This window comes from Cetorhinus maximus, chromosome 7 (assembly GCF_964194155.1).
Source record: "Cetorhinus maximus chromosome 7, sCetMax3.hap1.1, whole genome shotgun sequence".
Taxonomy (NCBI): domain Eukaryota; kingdom Metazoa; phylum Chordata; class Chondrichthyes; order Lamniformes; family Cetorhinidae; genus Cetorhinus; species Cetorhinus maximus.
Window position 1 is genome coordinate 5,062,673 of NC_135885.1, and position 13,447 is coordinate 5,076,119.

Sequence of the window (13,447 nt, forward strand, 5' to 3'; positions counted from 1 at the left end):
GGGGCTGTAAAACTCGGCAAGCCTGTTCAAAAATCCATTGGCTTCATCGGCACCGTAAAATTCTGCCCCTCCTCTCAGTAATGGGGGCCATGAAACTATCGTCGATTCTTGTAAAAAAAACCCCATCTGGTTCACTAATGTCCTTCGGGGAAGGAAATCTGCCGTCCTTACCCGGTCTGGCCTACACATGACTCCAGACCCACAGCAACGTGGTTGACTCTTAACTGCCCTCTGAAGTGGCCTAGCAAGACACTCAGTTCAAGGGCAATTAGGGATGGGTAACAAATGCTGGCCTTGCCAGCGACACCCACATCCCATGAAATTGCTGTGGTGAGTGCCAGGAATTTTGACCCAGTGCCCATGAAGAAATGACCAATGTAATTCCAAGGCGTGATGGTGTGTGTGTGTATGTGAGACGAGAAGGGGACCCTGGGAGTTAGCAGGTCCTTGTCTTTCCAGTGCTAACAGGGGTGCCAGGGGTGGGACGGGGCTGTTGAAGTTGATCTGTTGCCACATGAGCAGAGCTGGAAGCAGCCAATAAACTGCAGTGATTAACTTGTTGTTAGGGTTCGTTGCAGAATGGACAGACCCAATTTGGGAGTGTTTGATGGGGCAGTGTTCACAAGAACACAAGAAATGGGAGCAGGAGTAGACCATTCAGCCCATCGAGCCTGCTCCAGCATTCAGTACGATCATGGCTGATCTTGGGCTTCAAATCCATTCTCCCGCCCATTCCTCATATCCCTTAATTCCCTGAGAGACCAAAAATCCGTCTATCCCAGCATTAAATGGACTCAACGATGGAGAATCCACAATCCTCTGACAATTCACTACCTTTTGAGTGAAGGAATTTCTCCTCATCTCAGTCCTAAATGATCGGCCCCTTATCCTGAGGCTGTGCTCCCGTGTTTTAGATTCCCTGACTAGTGGAAATAACCTCTTAGCGTCCACCCTGTCAAACCCCTTCAGAATCTTGTACTTTTCAATGAGATTGTCTCTCATTCTTCTAAATTCCGGGGATTCTAAACCCATTATGCCCAGCCCCTCAGCAGTCATCTAACCCCGTGCTGTACCTGTCCTGGGAGTGTTTGATGAGGACAGTGTAGAGGGAGCTTTACTCTTCATCTAACACCGTGCTGTACCTGTCCTGGGAGTGTTTGATGGGGACAGTGTAGAGGGAGCTTTACTCTTCATCTAACACCGTGCTGTACCTGCCCTGGGAGTGTTTGATGGAGACAGTGTAGAGGGAGCTTTACTCTGTATCTAACCCCGTGCTGTACCTGCCCTGGGAGTGTTTGATGGGGACGGTGTAGAGGGAGCTTTACTCTGTATCTAACCCCGTACTGTGCCTGCCCTGGGAGTGTTTGATGCTGTAACGTTCTCAGCACTATGCCTTATCTCAGAAATGAAAATGGTGGTGGCGGTGGGGGGGTTGTGGGGGGGGGTGAATATTAAACTGCAATGAAAACTAAGTGGAGATGAAGAAGCAGCTGGGCCTTGTTTCTAGTGCAGCTGTATTTACTGCTTTTCATAGGGTGGATTGTGATTTTATGACACTCTAGTAACTGTCAATTATGTTGAGGACGTTGCAGACACTAGGAGCTCATTGTTGTGCTCCTGATTCAACACCTCTTGATTACAGTTTTCTGCCGATATCAGGAAGCTGCAATGTGCTTTCTGCGTAAGCAAGATCTAGTCAAGTGCTTCTGACACAAGCAGCTAATTGTGATGAACATTTTGCTACCCTCTAATTGACCTTGTCTCAGTGGCACTGTCTCTGTGTCAGGCGGCCCGGGTTCAAGACCCCCTCTGTCGTGCACTGCTGGATGCGCGGCCGTTCGGATGAGATGTTGGATCTAGGCCATCCCTCTGCCCTACCCGATGAAAGTTGGAGGTCCTGCAGGGGGTCTTGTGGTGCAGCGGGTAGTGTCCCTGCCTTGGAGCCAGAAGTTCCGCGTTTGAGTCCCATTCCAGGACTTAATGGCCCAGGAAGGTGCGTTCATAACGTGTAGCCAAACAGGTTGAGTATCAACCTGCAAATCCTTCCAACACACGCCGATGGCAGGCGGTGAGAGCTGGAGAGATTCCTGGTCGGCCGTGTGATGGAAGGAACATTGGAGCTTCTACCATAGCTCCAGGACTACAATATACATTCTGATGTGTAAAAGTGTACATCGCCACAGCAGGTTGGTGCAGTTGGCTGGAAGGCTGGTGTGGATCAGATTAATGCCAGTGGGGTGGATTTAGGAACTGCTCCCTGAACTACTGGTGGTTGAGGTGGCTCTGTGGGTCGGACCTGGCTTCAGGTAGCTAACTCAAGAAGAAGGGGCATTATTCAAATCAGGGGAGCACTCTCCACAGTGTCCTGGCTAATAATATCCCTCAACTAATATTACAAAACAGAAAATCTCTGAACTGCAGAATTGTTAAAGTGCAGAAGGAGGCTATTTGTCCACCGGGTCTGCACTGGTTCTCTTAATGAGCAATTCCCCTGCCTGCATTCTTCCTTTTCAGATCACAGTCTAATTCCCTTTTGAAAGCTTTGATTAAATCTGCCTCCAGCACGCTCTCAGGGAGTGCATTCCAGACCCTAACCACTCGCTGAGTGAAAACGCTTTTCCTCGTGTTGCCTCTGGATCTTTCACTGACATGTTGTAGATATTCGGAAACACCTGCGGAGAGAGGTTCAGAGATAAAGGGCTGGAGCTTCCCAGGTTCTGGAGCCCCCACTGGGTCCCTACATTGAGGTCCTGAAGCCCAGTGGAAAGTCCCGCTCAATGCTTCCAGTCATTGACCTCTCATCAGAACTGGCCGGGTGGTTAACAGTGAGGTTGAGTGTCTTGGGCTACAGGAAGATATAGACAGGATGGTCAAATGGGCAGATAAGTGGCAGATGGAACTTAACCCTGAAAAGTGAGAGGTGATACACTTTAGAAGGAGTAATTTGACAAGGAAGTATTCAATGAAGGGCATGGCACTAGGAAGTTCTGAGGAACAAAGGGACCTTGGCGTGTGTGTCCATAGATCTCTGAAGGCGGAGGAACATGTTAGTGGGGTGGTGAAAAAGACGTATGGGACACTTGCCTTTATCAATCGAGACATAGATTACAATAGTAGGGAGGTCATGTTGGAGTTGTATAGAACCTTGGTGAGGCCACAGCTGGAGTACTGTGTGCAGTTCTGGTCGCCACATTATAGGAAGGATGTGATTGCACTGGAGGGGGTGCAGAGGAGATTCGCCAGGATGTTGCCTGGGATGAAACATTTAAGTTATGAAGAGAGGTTGGATAGACTTGGGTTGTTTTCGTTGGAGCAGAGAAGACTGAGGGGCGACCTGATCGAGGTGTACAAGATTATGAGGGGCATGGACAGGGTGGATAGGGAGCAGCTGTTCCCCTTAGTTGAAGGGTCAGTCACAAGGGGACATAAGTTCAAGGTGAGGGGCAGGAGGTTTAGGAGGGGATGTGAGGAAAAACTTTTTTACCCAGAGGGTGGTGAGGGTCTGGAATGCGCTGCCTGAGAGGGTGGTGGAGGTGGGTTGCCTCACATCCTTTAAAAAGTACCTGGATGAGCACTTGGCACGTCATAACATTCAAGGCTGTGGGCCAAGTGCTGGTAAATGGGATTAGGTAGGTAGGTCAGGTGTTTCTCACGTGTCGGTGTAGACTCGATGGGCCGAAGGGCCTCTCCTGCACTGTGAGATTCTGTGTGATTCTGAGAGAGCTAGAGCGGCATAGACCAGAGAAACAGAGGGGAGGAAAGAACTAATGAGAAGATCTCTGATAGGGGAGGGCCTGTGGCAGTGGGTAGCTTCCCTGCCTCTGAGCCAGAAGCTTGGGGTTCGAGTCCCAGCCCCGGACTTGATGACCAAGGAAAGTGTGTTCATCACGCTGCCAATCAGGTTGAGTATTGGCTTGTGAATCCTTCCAACACACACCAATGGCAGGCAGTAAGGGTGGGAGAGATTCCTGGATATTCTCCGGGATCCAGGAGCTTCCTGGTCAGCCATGTGATTGAAAGGAAGTTGGAGCCTCTACCATCACCATCCATAGCTCCAGACATACAACACGCATGTAAACATGTATGTTACCACAGCAACTCGGACACCCTGAGTGAAGTGAAACACATCACGAAAACTGTGATAGGGTTCAAGGAAGGCAGGACTGATTAACTGATGAAAGGGATGATGGTGCAAGACAAAAGGAGATGGTAGTACGGCCAATGAAGAAACAATAGATGACTGTGGCAGAAGGACCATAAACTCATTGACACTCTTTGGTCTGCCGGAAACTCACTGGTCCTCCAGTGCAAAGTGTTGACTGCGACTGGCACATTCCAAGGTCTAAAGTTTGGGGCAGCCGCTGCAAATGAGGCACTTTGGGGAAAGGTTGCTGTCTGAGGGCCTTCAGCCAGAGCGCAGCGAGGGGCTGGTTACAGTGTAGAACCCGGACATGGAATGAATATTGTAAATATCAAGAGTATTGAAGTTGTGTTGAGGCACCTCATCCTGTATGGAGAAAAGTTGAATTTTATTGCACTTTCTGGAATATTCGATTTGTCACGTACTTTTACAAATTTTACGTATAAATTATATTTCTGGGGTAAAAAAAGAACCAAGAGATGGGTCCAGATCAGGAGTTAATAGTAACGGCAGAATCTTTCCTAGCAGCTGGAGTGGGTTCTGATCTGAAACTGTTGAGTCCAGAAGGTTGTAAGATGCCTAATTAAAAGATAAGATGCTGTTCCCCCATTTACACTGAGCTCCACTAGAACAGCGCAGGAGGGCGAGGACGGTAAGGTCAGCTTGAGAGCAAGGTCAGAATTAAAATGCGGATGGCTGAAAGCTCGGGGTCATTGCCGGTGGCTGAGCAGAGGCATTTCCACAAAGCAGTCACTCAATCTGCTTTCGGGGTCCCCCAGTGTAGAGGAGGCCACATTGTGAGCGGCGAATACGGTAAACTAAACGGAGAGAAGTGCAAAGAAGTCACGGTTCCACCTCCAAGGTCTGGGGCCTTGGATGGTGAGGAGGTTAAAGGGGCAGGTGTTGCATCCCCCTACTTGCTTGCAGGCAAAGGCGCTGCGGGTAAAGGGTGGGGTGTTGGGGATGATTGAGGCGTGGGCCCGGATACCATGGAGCAAATGGCTCCTTCAGGAAGCTGAGAAGGGAGCGGGAGGAAATGTCGCTAGAAAGATTATCGGGCTTTGCAAGTGCGCAAATTGGCTGCCATATAGCCTGCTTCACAACAATGATTGAAAGCACTGCATTGGCTATAAAAGTATTGATGGGAGTCCTGAGGTTGTGTAAGGTGCTATATAAATGTAAGCCTTTCTTCCTTTCTTCGCTGGGAGCCCCAGGTGAAATATTTCCAAGGCCCTCTCCTCTACAGAAACCAGTTAATGTGGTTCAGACAAAGAGGCTGCGGTGATGGAAGTCTGAAGGACAGTATCTAAATCATTCATCTCAAAGATAAGCAAGTGTATTCTTCAAACATCCCATAAATCTTTGCTAATATAAGAAGCAGCAATTTCAACAGGATATTATCTGGCTGACTATCGCTAGCTCATGACCATCTTGCACACTCAACAAAAGTTTTCCATTTACCAGCGCATTGTTATGAAGTAATTATCATGCTTTTATCTGTGCATTTCTGAGAGCCACATCATTAGAACCACTCATCACTTTCTCCACTGTCCATTCTCCCCGACCACTGACTCTACCCACCCGTTTAATCCCCTCCCGCACCCCAGATACACTCCTCTATCACTGTCTCTACCCACCCATTTAATCCTCTCCCACAGCCCCATGTACACTCTCCCCTATCACTGTCTCTACTCACCCATTTAATCCTCTTCCACAGCCCCATGTACACTCTCCCCTATCACTGACTCTACCCACCCAGTTAATCCCCTCCCGCACCCCAGATACACTCCTCTATCACTGTCTCTACCCACCCATTTAATCCTCTCCCACAGCCCCATGTAAACTCTCCCCTATCACTGTCTCTACCCACCCATTTAATCCTCTCCCACAGCCCCATGTACACTCTCCCCTATCACTGTCTCTACTCACCCATTTAATCCTCTTCCACAGCCCCATGTACACTCTCCCCTATCACTGACTCTACCCACCCAGTTAATCCTCTCCCACAGCCCCATGTACACTCTCCCCTATCACTGTCTCTACCCACCCATTTAATCCTCTCCCACAGCCCCATGTACACTCTCCCCTATCACTGACTCTACCCACCCATTTAATCCCCTCCCACAGCCCCATGTACACTCTCCCCTATCACTGACTCTACCCACCCATTTAATACCCTCCCACATCCCCATGTACACTCTCCCCCTATCACTGACTCTACCCACCCATTTAATCTCCTCCCACAGCCCCATGTACACTCTCCCCCTAACACTGACTCTACCCACCCATTTAATACCCTCCCGCACCCCAGGTAGACTGAATTGTACCAGGACAATTCATATGGAGCCTTATAGCACAGAAGGCGACCATTCGGTCCATCAAGTCCATGCCATCTCGCTGTGGAGCAATGCAGTCAGTCCCATTCCCTCGCTCTATCCCTGTATCCCTGCCGGTTTATTTGCCTCAAGTGTCCATCCAATTTCCTTTTGAAATAATTCATCGCCTATACTTCCACCACCCTCATGGCCAGTGACTTCCAGGTCACGGCCACTTGCTTGTCTTCATATTCCTACTTATTTCTTGCCCAAAACCTTAAATCTGTGTCCCTCTGGTCCTTGCACCTTCATCTGATGGGAACATTTTTTCTTTCTCTGCCTTATCTAAACCTGTCATCATCTTGTCCCCCTCCATCAAATCTCCCCTCAATCGCCTTTGCTCTAAGAAAAGCGGCTTCTCCAGTCTAACCTTGTAGCTAAAAATCCTCATCCCTGGAACTGACCTGGTAAACCTCCGCACCCTCTCAGGGACCCTCACATCCTTCCTAAAGCGTGGCGACCAGAATTGGACACAATGCTCTAGGTGTGGCCGAACCAGAGCTTTATGAAGGCTCAGCATAACTTCCCTGCTTTTTTATTCAATGGGTCAGATTCCCATCACCGGGGTGGGTAGCATGAGTTGGGAAATTTCCTGCCTCCATTTAAACACAATTCCCACTGCAGTGTGGCGGGGACAGAATAGAGTTTGGCCCACCTACCCTAGAAGCAGGCACTAGGCAGCCACAGGGACAGGTGAGTGCCAAGGCAGGCTGGTTGGATGGCCGCTCAGATCTCTGGGACTTTGTCCCAGTTGTTTTAGAACCTGTTAGGCCATCTAGTTCACACATTCTCCTCACCCCTCCTACCCAACCCCTCAAGGTCCCTCAATGATTACTCATGCCCCCAATAACCCCCACATGCCCCCTCATACCCCCAGTGAACCCTCATAACCCCTCATGGCTCCTCATGTCCCCATGGCCCCTCATACCCTCCATGCCTCCTCCATATAGCCACGCACCCAATATCCACCATGTGCAGACCTCAGGAGCCGGGTGAAGGTGAAAAAAGTTAACTTCTAACCATCTAATACAGCTCATACACACCAGATAGTGAAAGAAAACTCCCATTCATGAAACCCATTCAAAACTTTTAAATCTCCTCAATTGTTCAATCTCTTGTGAAAACAAACAAGCTTCTATTCAGGCCATACATCAAAGACAGCTAATCCTTTAAAGGCCTCTTTAAACTGTCAATCACACTGTGAATTCAGAATCCAATACCGAGATAATTGTACCTTTTGAAACACAGCCAAGCATTCATAATGGTAACATACTAGCATAGGTAGAGAATTTGTCACCTAACAAGAAGCATAGGGTAGGGATAAATAGGTCATCTTCAGGTTGGTAAGCTGTAACTAGTAGACTGTCATGGGGATCAGTGCCTCACCAGCCTTATATCTATGACTTGGATGCAGGGACTGAATGTATGGTTGCTAAATTTGCTGAAAACACATAGAGAGGTAGGATAGTAAGCTATGAAGAGGACATAAGGAGTATGTAAAGTGATATAGATAGGTTAAGTGAGTGGGCAAAATTTTGGCAGATTGAGTATAATGTTGGAAAATGCGAAAATGTATACTGTGGCAGGAAGAATTGAAAAGCAGTATATTATTTACATAATATCAATGTCAATCTGCCGCTTCCATTCTGCTAGCCTACCTATGTAATTTTGCAGTCCTATTCTTATGTGCTCTGATGAACGTGTCCACAAATTTCTATACTCAGTCTTTTCCATTTACAGTACTTCTCTGTTTATATTGTTATGATATGGCAGGTGGTATTTGCCAGGGGGACCAAATCCACAAGGGAAACTTGGCCACGCTATCACAACAGCTTTGCAATTTGTATTTATTATGAGAAAGCCTATGCACTGAAGTCAGAAGTAATGAGTCCACTGCTGCCATTAGAGATTTTAAAGATTAATTTAAAACGTTTATTAACAAAAGAAGAAAAAGCTTAAACACAGACAGGGTTACAGTTATACAGCTATAACAGTTCCCAAATTTTCTACTTAACCAGACTCCCAACTACACACCCCCTTTAAGGCAACAGTCCAAATAGATTCCAAATTTATAAAATCATCCGGCAATATTACCACAAGCGCCCACTGGACAATGGGCTTCCAAAGGCTTTTAACACAACTTTGGTTGCTGGAACAGCAAACTCCTGCAGGGTAGCTAAAAGCTTTTACCCCAAGTCTGTTTCACACTGTCACCTTTCAAGATCTCACACGGTCACACCTCACACAGCTTTCTGCCCTTCTTTAAATGTATTTGATCCTTTTTTGATCTGTAACTCCCATTGTTTCAACTTGCCTTTAGAAGTTACTTTTCCCAGAATATAGCATCCTTCATGTTATCATTATGGTCAGCACTTTTGGGGGGAAAAAAACAACATCATAATCTTGCCTTATTTATCTTGCCAATTGTAAACATTTTCCAAGTCCCTTTGAAAATCAAACACCTCTCCACTTACCCAAAAATGCAAATTTCATTCACACCTTCTCTGCTGAGACATCACCCTAGTTTACTCATCTCCATTTCAAATGCCTGTCTTATACCTCACTTCTTTGATAATTTAAACCTAGCAGTCTACTTGTCTCTAGTTTAATTAAATTAGCCACACACACAGAACCAGGCACACATGCAAACATAAGTCTGCATTAAAATATCCTGCTGTGTTATTAGGAAAAATATGATAGTTCCTTAACAAGATAATGCAGGCAAACAGCACAGATATATTCAGGAAGGAGTTAGATAGCTACATGTGAGAGAAGAAATAGAAAGGTATGTTGATAAACTTAAGCTAAATAATGGTATATAAAAAAGGCTTATCTGGAACATGCACACCAGCATGGACCTGCTGGGCTAAGTCAGTGCTGTAATGGTTTGTAATTCTATGTATTGTGGCTTGATGTCAAATTTTGTTTGGTAATGCTGCTGTGAAGCACCTTGGGACGTTTGCCTATGTTAAAGGTGCTATATAAATGCAACTTGTTGCTGATCATGCTTGTTGAATTGGGAAAGGAAGTTGAACATGTTCTAATTCTTTGCTTCTACAAGTGAAGTTTTAATCCATTTATGGTTTGCCATTCATCACGGTCAGGAGGTTCCATTAAGTGTCCGGTTTGGACAATGCGCAGGATTTTAAAAAATCACATACGACAAGACGAGGCAGGATATGCAGAGGATGCTAAATGTACAGGGAGATAAAGGCAAGCACTTAAACGACCTCCTGACTCACCAAAGCCTGTTCACCGTCTACAAGACACAAGTCAGGAGTCTGATGGAATACTCCCCACTTGATGGGTGCAACCTCTACACTCAAGAAGCTCAAAACCGTCCAAGAACGAGCGGCTGAATTGTTTAGACCCCTCCCCACCTCCCATACCCATCCACCCACCACCACCATCCAGTCAGAAGACTTAAATTTCCACCTCCTCCATCACTGAGGTACTGAGGCTGTAGTCTGGGGTGAACTGGTCCTAAGGAAAATTCAAGAGATTTCCCAAGTGCCCCTTCACAAACCCCATGAATAGTTACCATAGTGCAGCAGTCAGACACGCAAATCCCACCCCCTCCACCCCCCTGCACCGCTCCCTGACCCTTCAGCCACAGCAAACTCTGGTAAATCCTATCACTCTCAGCAAAACAAGTCCAGCCCTGACAGCAGCAATACACCATGGTTACATCTGTGTCAGCTCCCAGCAGCAGGAAGGGTAAGAACAGCAACGCGGTCACAACAACACCACTTTCAAGTCCCCCTCAAAGGGGGACTGTTCCGTCTGTTCCGTCACCCTCACCGAGTCTGTGAATCCTGGGATTCCCCTCCCTAACAACACCTTCTCCGCACGGGCTGCAGGGATTCCAGAAGGCCGCTTGCCATCGCCTTCCCAAGGGGGCAGCTACAGCAATGGGAATTACATGTCAACCTTTTGCCAGAGATGTTCAAATCCCTGAATTAGTTAGAGAAAAATGTGGCCCTTCATCAAACCAAACTTACCGTCATTTCCGCTGTTTGGTTAGATCAGGTGTCGGATTTTGGTCGACAGTGCACCAACGAAAGGCCTTGGGACGTTTTCCTGTGTTGAAGGTGATATATAAATGCAGGTTGATTGTATCCCTCTGTACTGGCAATCATTCCCTTCTCTCTCTCTCTTTGTTTTTCAGAGTGTTTAAGAAGTCCAGCCCCAATGGAAAGGTAAGGCCTTCTAATTTCACCAATTCACCAGCAAGCGAACACTTCCCCCCTGTTTATGGCATCCTGGGGGTGGGGCGGGGGGGGGCAGGGAAATGGGATTGGTTTAGATAGCACAATGCTAGCACCAGCACAAGCCTGATGGGCTGAACAGCCTCCCAGAATTTCTGTGATTCTCTTCCCCACTTTCTGAATTGTCAAAGGGCTGAAAGTTCAGCCCTTGTGAATCCCTTATTTTTTTAACCCTTTCCCCAGTCCTTTTCTTAGAATGGTGACTAGAACTAAGTGCAGCCCTCCGACTGTGGTCTAGCCAGGTTTCTAACACAGAGAGCGTTTGATTGTAAGCAGTGAGCAGATATTAATTTTCATTTTTAATAATCGCTCATGGGCATGGAATAAAGAGATTTTGGGGCACGCACCATCTGAATTATAATTCATTAATGCATCTTGATTATTAACACAGTGGTGTGAGTTACATCTGACTCAGTTCTATTGCACCTTTCAGCAATTTAAGCATTAACACTTGAAAGACATTAGCTGAGGTGCATAGTAATAACCGAGAGCTATTTCAACGAAGCACACAGCTTGAAGAACAATCGCAGTTCGGAAAAACATGCCACCATTTACAAAGGGCAGCTAGGGCTGGGCAATAAAGGCACATCCCTACATGGCAGTCTTGTGAGACGATGGTTTACGCCGCGTTGGTCAACTCTGTGAGGCATCGCCTGGTGTGGCACAGGAGCCCCACTGAAGGAAGGCAGTGGGCTGAGAGGGTGCCCGGCTGGCTGACCTCTTCCCGTCCGGCTGAGTTTCCCCCTGCTGCTGCCCTCTTCCCCATCCCGTTCCAAACAGTCCGCCTCACAAGGTCACAGCTGTCCCAGTTGTCAGTGTCAGTGCCCGCCCTCGTCATAAACTTGGGGATGCTCAAGAGGCCAGAATTGGAGGAGCGCAGGGATTTCAGGGAGTTGCAGGGCAGAGGAGATTCCAGGGAGGAGGTGCGAGGTCAGGGAGCGATTTGGAAGACAATAAGAATTTTAAAGCCAAGGTACAGCCTGACTGGGGGGGCCAATGTAGGTCAACAGGTTCAGGGATGGTGGGTGAAAGGGAATTGGTATGCGGTAGGATACGGGACAGCAGAGTTTTGGATGGGCTGAAGTTTACAAAGGGTGAAAGTGGGAGCCTCACCAGGAAAACAAGTTTCTCCATGCAGTGCCCTCATTTCGCTTGCATCTCGCACTTATGGACTGTGCATCTGTGTTTCATTAACAACTTCCTTCAAGTGTGTTCTCGCCCTATTTTTATGGGATGTGAACACAATAATAGCATCATCTTTCAGCTCAGCAAAGCACCATTCAAAATGTGTTAATTGGGACCGTGGCGAAAGGTCTCTGACAATCCGAGTGACTAATCCACAAGACCATAAGACATAGGAGCAGAAATTAGGCCATTCGGCCCATCGGGTCTGCTCCGCCATTCAATCATGGCTGATAAGTTTCTCAACCCCATTCTCCCGCCTTCTCCCTGTAACCTTTGATCCCCTTATCAATCAAGAACCTATCTATCTCGGTCTTAAATACACTCAATGACCTGGCCTCCACAGCCTTCTGTGGCAATGAATTCCATAGATTCACCACTCTCTGGCTGAAGAAGTTTCTCCTCATCTCTGTTCTAAAAGGTCTTCCCTTTACTCTGAGGCTGTGCCCTCGATGTCCTAGTCTCTCCTACTAATGGAAACATCTTCCCCACGTCCACTCTATCCAGGCCTTTCAGTATTCTGTAAGTTTCAATCAGATCCCCCCTCATCCTTCTAAACTCCATCGAGTATAGACCCAGAGTCCTCAAACGTTCCTCATATGTTAAGTCTTTCATTCCTGGGATGATTCTCGTGGACCTCCTCTGGACTCTCTCCAGGGCCAGCACATCCTTCCTGAGATACGGGGCCCAAAACTGCTTACAATATTCTAAATGTGGTCTGACCAGAGCCTTATAAAGCCTCAGCAGCACATCCCTGCTTTTATATTCTAGTCCTCTCGAAATAAATGCCAACATTGCATTTGCCTTCCTACCTACCGACTCAACCTGCAAGTTAACCTTAAGAGAATCCTGGACTAGGACTCCCAAGTCCCTTTACACTCCAGATTTCTGAATTCTCTGCCCATTTAGAAAATAGTCTATGCCTCTATTCTTCCTACCAAAGTGCATGACCTCACACTTACCCACATTGTATTCCATCTGCCACATCTTTGCCCATTCTCCTAACCTGTCCAAATCCTTCTGCAGCCTCCCCGCCTCCTCAATACTACCTGTCCCTCCACCTATCTTTGTATCATCTGCAAACTTAGCCAGGATGCCCTCAGTTCCTTCATCTAGATCATTAATGTATAAAGTGAAAAGTTGTGGTCCCAAAACTGACCCCTGCGGAACTCCACTAGTCACCAGCCGCCATCCTGAGAAGGACCCCCTTATCCCTACTCTCTGCCTCCTGCCAGACAGCCAATCTTCTATCCATGCTAGTACCTTGCCTCTAACACCATGGGCTCTTATCTTACTGAGCAGCCTCCTGTGCGGCACCTTGTCAAAGGCCTTCTGGAAGTCCAAGTAGATAACATCCATTGGCTCTCCTTTGTCTAACCTACTCGTTACCTCCTCAAAGAATTCTAACAGATTTGTCAGGTATGACCTCCCCTTGATGAAACCATGCTGACTTTGCCCTATTTTACCATGCACTTCCAAGT

General features: G+C 47.3%; 2 protein-coding genes across 3 annotated transcripts in view; both read left to right on the top strand.

The window, feature by feature from the left end:
• LOC144682565 (BTB/POZ domain-containing protein KCTD14-like) overlaps positions 1-13,447 on the top strand; it is a 1,380,231-nt gene that overhangs the window by 77,577 nt on the left and 1,289,207 nt on the right. The window lies entirely within an intron of this gene.
• arrb1 (arrestin, beta 1) overlaps positions 1-13,447 on the top strand; it is a 139,629-nt gene that overhangs the window by 58,397 nt on the left and 67,785 nt on the right. For both annotated transcript variants that reach the window (XM_078544987.1, XM_078544988.1), the window contains exon 2: positions 10,685-10,715. In XM_078544987.1, coding sequence (XP_078401113.1) covers positions 10,685-10,715 — 31 coding nt within the window. The remainder of the gene's footprint in view (positions 1-10,684; positions 10,716-13,447) is intronic.